This window comes from Echinops telfairi, unplaced genomic scaffold (assembly GCF_000313985.2).
Source record: "Echinops telfairi isolate 266 unplaced genomic scaffold, ASM31398v2 ScPeMD7_60;HRSCAF=208, whole genome shotgun sequence".
NCBI lineage: Eukaryota > Metazoa > Chordata > Mammalia > Afrosoricida > Tenrecidae > Echinops > Echinops telfairi.
In genome coordinates, this window is record NW_022103958.1 from 43,478,504 (window position 1) to 43,485,133 (window position 6,630).

General features: G+C 47.0%; 1 protein-coding gene across 1 annotated transcript in view; it reads right to left on the minus strand.

Annotated features, from left to right (window-relative positions):
* Positions 1-6,459: 6,459 nt before the first annotated feature.
* The window catches only part of RPL27A (ribosomal protein L27a), a 2,687-nt gene continuing 2,516 nt past the window's right edge, over positions 6,460-6,630 (minus strand). The window contains exon 5 of the mRNA XM_045290973.1: positions 6,460-6,630. Within this exon, the coding sequence (XP_045146908.1) occupies positions 6,501-6,630 (130 nt within the window). The 3' untranslated portion in view covers positions 6,460-6,500.

Here is a 6,630-nt window from a genome sequence, read left to right on the forward strand (position 1 = left end):
CTGTGACCCGAGTAGAGCAGAAACCATAACCCCGCAAGGTGGGGGCATTGAACTAGAATGCACTTCATTAGTTTTGCGTTCGGGTCTGGCAGCAGTTTCATCCTGGAAGTCTCCCCATCCTTCTGTCCGAGCTCCCTATGGCCCTCTCCCGCTTCACTCAGGCCTGCGCAGCCCCGGCGGTCAGCGGTCTGGGTGGCCAAGTGGAGAGGGTTTCTCGTCTGAGGAAAAAGCCATCTTCGCCTAGGAAAAGCCGCCGATGCTCCGTATTTGCCAGGAATCAGGGCTTGGGGGCTTGGGTCTGTGTGGGTCAGCAGAGGGAGGGAGAAGAGTGATCAGAACCAGAAAGTCCAGAGCCCATTGCCCAGGTTGGACTCAAGACAGTCATAGACGTGGATTCCTTAATAACTACAGAATCATCATTTCCAAAGGGCACTCTTGGAATATAGGCACCAACACTTGTACATCTTAAAGTCTTTACATATCTTTATAGCACAGGGTTGGTACATCTATGGTCACAGTTCTGACCCAAATTCAAAGCTCTGGTTCTGGCACAGAAAGGCTTGCAATGGCTACCGTCCAGCGAGTGCTGTGGCCGAGGCATGGGATCCTTTTGAGGGGAGGGAGGACGAGAATGGAGAGGGGGAGGGGCAGGCTGTGTCCACACTCCGGTTTCGGATTGACCAAGTGCTCTGGGCTGCTCAGGTTCTGTTCTCGTGTCATTTCAGGCCCTTAAAATCAGTGGTTCTTAATACTTCACTGCGCCCGCAGGGCCCTCCCCACCCCCATTTTTTTAAAGAGTAAATATAACCACCTCTTTTACTATTTAAACAATATTTTTTCCCCTTTTACTATTCTGAAATGAAATTCACAGACGATTTGCCTAAACATGCCTTGTTGTGCATGGGGTTACCGTGAGTTGGTGGTTGACCACAAGCCCATCTTGACCAGTCATTTCAGAACTCAACTGTGACTGCCCTGTGTTTCAGAGTAGGGCTTTCTGGACTAGTCTTTACTGAAGGAAAGTTCCACGCTCAGCCACTAGCTTAGCAGTTAACAGTTCAAACCCATCCATGGCTCTGTGGGGACAAGATCTGATACTCTGCTGCCATAAAGACTACAGTCCAGAAAACCACGGACTAGTTCCACCCTGGAACCTGGCCTTGCCGTGAGTTCACATAGATTCGACAGGTCTGAAAAGCTGGAGAACAGCCATCTACTACAGGACTGGTCTCTACTTCTCCTGAGCACAAGGAACGGCACCCAAGATCCAAAGAAACAAGTCTATTAGAGTAAATCCGCTTCTAGTATTTCCCCCGAGTGGGTGATACTATCCCTGTCGGGGGCCCTCGAATGAACTAGGGTGCTGCAAAAGCAGGTACCTACACTTTATTCTGGACTATGGGCTACAATACAAAAGTGTTCTCATTTCTGAGGGGGATGTGGTGGGGAGGCACTGAGTTTTGGGGTTTTTTTTTAACTGAAAAGGGACTGGTAGGCCAAGTAAGTTTGGACACCTGTGGTCTACGTGAACTATAGCCTCATCTACCCCCAAAACCAAAGGACTAGATGGCGCCTGGCTTGCCACTACCAACTGTTGTGGTCAAAGCCCCAATGAAAGGTCCCTGAAAGAACAGAAGACAAATGTAAAACCCACCAACTTCGCCAATTTGAAGTGAAGGACTCCCTGACATGACTGTCTAGAGACACTCTAAACCTTGAGCCCAAACTAGCCTGAAGTCACCTGTAAATAACAAATTGTCCCCCCCAAATATCACCTGTGAGTACTGTACTTTTAAAAACTCATTCGAGATGGATCAGTCAACAATAACTTTAAAACAAAGATAAGAAGGACAGACGAACCCCTCAGGACCAACAGTGAGAGTGGCGATACCAGGAGGGAAGGGGAGATAGAAAGGGGGAACCGATCACAAGGATCTACATATAACCTCCTCCCTGGGGGATGGGCAACAGAAAAGTGGGTGAAGGGAGACGCTGGGCAGTGTAAGATAAAATAATTTATAAATTATTAAGGATTTCATGAGGGAGGGGGGAGCGAAGAGGAAGGGGGAGGAGAAAAAGGAAAATGAGCTGATTCCAGGAACCCAAGCGGAAAGCGAATTTTGAGAATGATGAGGGCAACGAATGTGTAAGTGTGCTTTACACAATTGATGTATGTATGTATTGTGATGTGTTGTATGAGCCCCAATAAAATGATTTTTTTTTAAAGCATGCAGAGAAACTAGATGAATGGAATCCACTGCCCTTGAGTGGATTCCACCTCTGACTCAGACAGAGAACCTGTAGGGCAGAGTAGAACTGCCTCTTTCGGCTCAGAGGCTGGAACTCTTTACTGGAGTACATGCACAGCCTCATCTGTTTTCTGAGGAGCTGCTAGTGGGTTTCAACTGCTAACCTTGTGGTTATCAGCTCAATGCTAACCACGCAACCAGAGCTCCCAAGGGTGAATACTGAGAATGCTAAACTGCCCTGTAAACTTTAACCAAAAACACAATTTAGAAAAATTACATACACACATCTAAATGATCTTACCTAAAACTGATCACCTATTCTTTCTTCTAGGTGGGTCCTGTCAGTGATTGAGCATAAACCACATAAATGTGTCAATTCTGACTGTCTAGGACTGAGTACAAGTGTCCCATAGGGTTTCCAGGGCTGTAAATACTTTTTTTAGTCATTTTATTGGGGGCTCTTTATTAAAACAATCCATACATCCACTGTATCAAGCACATTTGTACAAATGTTGCCATTATCCGTTTCAAAATCCAGGGCTGTAAATCTTGAATAAGGACTCAGATTGTCACATCTATATCTCACAGAGCAGTTGGTGGGTTTGAACCACTTGATCTTGAGTTAAGCAGCCAAGCATTTTAGCTACACACACCAGGGCTTCCTGTAATTGTATTATAAAATAGGGGAAACAATGAATTCAGAAGTTGGTACCTCAAATTACTGTGAATAAGGTAGCTAACCCTACACAGATCAAAGTGTGTATTAGTTTGTGTTACCAAGGTGAGGTGGTTTTCTGGGATGAGCAAATTCTGGGCAAAACCGTGTAAGCGCTCTTTGATTTAGACTAGTTGGAATCCTGAAAAACAGTGGGGATAGAGAAGCTGCAAAAAAAAAAGATAGGGGAGGGGGAAAACGTGTGTAAAACGGAATTAGGTTTTTATCTATCTAGATTTTCTGTGTTGTGTAGAACCAGTCGTTCCAGTGCAAGACAGCTAGCTAGCGTTCTCCGGATACTTCCCCTCCGGGACAAAAAGGCTCCGCTATTCATTCTAAAGTCCCCCTAGAGCAGTTTCCCGGTGGGCTGGTGCTCTCCGGAGAGGCTGACCAAACGGACCCCTACACTCGCTCCTGGATTATGGACTAGAGCAGTTTTAATGGCCAGAGGGGCGCGGAATAATTCTGTTTCTGAAAAGGGGTGGTTCATCCCGATCTCGAAAGCGCAGAACCACACCTTTCGGAAAGGCACCGGAGGGCGGCGAGGTGGGGGCTCACCGCAGGGCGGCGGTCGGCCGAAACCACGTTCCCGCCTCTCGCGAGAGCGTCGTGGGCAGGCCCGCCGGAAGCGGCTGGGCGAGAGGCGGGGCCAGGGCCCCTGTGCCCCGGAACCAGAACCTTACTTCCTCAGGAAGTGCCTCGCCTCGACGGGGGGGGGCGGATTTGGTCACAGGCCCTAAGGATAGCGCGGACAGAGGCTCTGTAGAGTCCACCCGCCAGCGTCTCCGGCTGTACACCTCTAGCGGGTGCCACGCGCCGGACCGCCCGAGCTGCTTACACACACACCGCATTGCCATCGAGTAGACTCTGACTGACAGCGACTCCACGTGGGTAGACATCTGCGTGAAGGAGGGGAGAACTGGCTAATTACGGGAATGAGCCTCGTCTTCCTCCCTCGAGGTACCTGGGGTGATGCAAGCTGGTCAGCAGTCCAGCACTTTACCAAGGCTCCTTAGAGCTGCAATATTATTTTAATTGGCATTTTGGCAATAAAGACTATCTGTACATTATATAGCATTTCCCTTATGATTGTTTCTGCATTAAAGTGTGGACAGAAAAAGTCTCAAATCACACCCAGTAAGTTGGTAATTGGGGATGCTTTGCAATTCTTTAATCACTAGCAGGTGCCAATAATTAAAAATTGTCAGGTAGCAGAATAGGGATAGAGGGGGTTGTCCCTCCCATACCTGCATAAGGCCTCCTACAGGAGGTTGGAAGAGAATCAGGCATTAAACACCTATAAAGACCGTTCTGGGGCATGTTCCAAGACTCTCAAGCCAGGTGGGCCGTCCAAACTAGATCCAGGTGGGCTTGATTCAGCCAATGGGGTAGGCCGATGCCTTCCACCACGCCTCCCCTGTCGGAGGTGTAAATTACCCTGGCTAAGGGAATTCTACTTCCTTTTACCTCTCAGGTCACCACAGTGAGTGAACAGTCCATGAGGTTGCCGTGTTGTGGGCCCCAGCGCGGCTTTTGCAGTTTGGCACACTTCCATGAAATAGCCTTTACTTTTGAGACTGCAAAACATGAACTTCTGTCCATTATTAAAACCCAATTGGACTACAAACCAGACTTCGGTGTAAATTCTCATGCAAAGCCAAGGACCTAGGCATTACCTACCAGACACCTCCCAACATGATCACTGAAGACAAAATGGGTGCAAAAACAAGTATGAAGTGGATGGTGCCATGCCCAGCTAACAAAAGACAGCGTCTGGGGGCTCAAAAGGCTTTTTAGTTAAAAAGCGGCCATGTATCAGGGAAGCAAATAAGCACTTGTAAGTACACTGGCCTATGATCATGAGGTGTCGACGGGATTAAGTGCCTGCAGATCCAAAACATGATACCAAGGGCTCACGTAAAAAATGTTTTGGAACTGTTAGTGGCGGTATATATACAAGTGTGCTTAATACAATTGGATGGACTGTTATGACTTCTGAGTTGGAGTGGAGACCCAAAGCCTATCTGTAGACAATTGGACATACCCTCACAGAAGTTACCAGGGTACAGTTCAGCAGGCAAAACACATCATTCCTCTAGCTCTTGAATGCTTCTTCCCCACCACTTATGATCCAGTTCTACAAATCTGGTTAGACTGGATAAAGAACTCTCAATACATGTAATTTAGGACAGATAAACTGCTCCAGAGCAGTATATGGTGGTGATGAGGGTAGGGGTGGGAACCCATCACAAGGTTGGATATTCAGCAACCCCAGTGGGATGAATAACAGAAATGTGGGTAAAGGGAGACAAGACAGTATAAGAGATGAAATAACAGTACAGTTCAAGGCTAGGGGAGGGAAAAAAAGCTGATACCAAGGGCTCATATAGAAAATATTTTGGAAATGTTGATAGCAACATACATACAAGTGTTTAATACAATAGAATGTTGGGTTGTTATGACATGAGACCAATAAAATCATTTTAAAAAGGTACCTGAGCTAGAGACCATTGTGAATCTCTATGCCTGAACTATCATGTCAAAATGTTAGTGGGCTTGGGGTTTAAAACGTGTCTGTTCCAGACCCTCATATCATTACACCATGCATCTAATCTTCCCCCTATAAAAACCAAACCCGTCAAATACATAAAGTCACCAAGACTCCTCCATTCATTTGGTTCTTGAATCTTACTTTCTAGTGTAGGCTACAGAAAAACTTCAGCCTGCACTTTAACTTTCAGTTGTTCTAGCGGCATTAACAGGCTACCTCAACTTCAGCAGTCATAACCCACCAGCTGCTGAAGATGAACCTCTGAAGATGAACCGCCTCCTAAACCCCAGAGGCAAGTCCATGGTGAGTTGGAACCAACTTGATGGCAGGGGACCCATGAATCCCTGGAATGTTTGGCAATCTCACTGATGTGTGGACCCCATGTGTTCAAAAAGCTGTCTAGTCCTTCGGAGCCCAGGGTGCATTTGTACACTGCTTTCCGACCCACTGTAAACCCGAGCAGGTGTTTCAACTAGACTGTGTTTTCAATAGGTATAATGTCCACTTGATGGGAATTTGGAAAATGCTCCCAGCCTCCACAGCACTGGATTATCACTACCATAGTTTGAGCACTCTGCTGGAAACATAGGTTGCCTCCCACTGCTCCTGATGCCAGAAATCTGAGTATGAGCTGCATGGGAAAGATTTCACGGCCAGGAACAGAGTAGAACTGGCCCTGTGGGTTTCAGAGGCTGACTCTTAGGAAGGAGCTCTGGTTACAAACTGGGTTGTGATCTGCAAGATCAGCAGCTTAAAACCAATCAGCCAGCTCCCATCGGACGAAGATGGGGCTTTCTAAAAGTTATAGTCTCTGAAACCCACAGGGGCAGTTTTATCCTATCCTATAGGGTCACTATGAGGGAGCACTGACTAAATGGCAGTGAGCTGTAATTGTTTATGGGAAGACACAGAGGTGTCAAAGAACCTACAGTTAGACTATAAGGGAAAAGCCATTTTTAACTTTTAATTAAACCTCCACGTAGCTTCAAGCCACCAGGACACAAGCACCCCCAACACCCTTAATCTTCTCCTCTGCTCTTCTGCTGAAGAATTTGGCCTTCACGATGACAGGTTGCTTTGGAAGTTTACCCTTCCCCAGAACTTTGTAGTAGCCC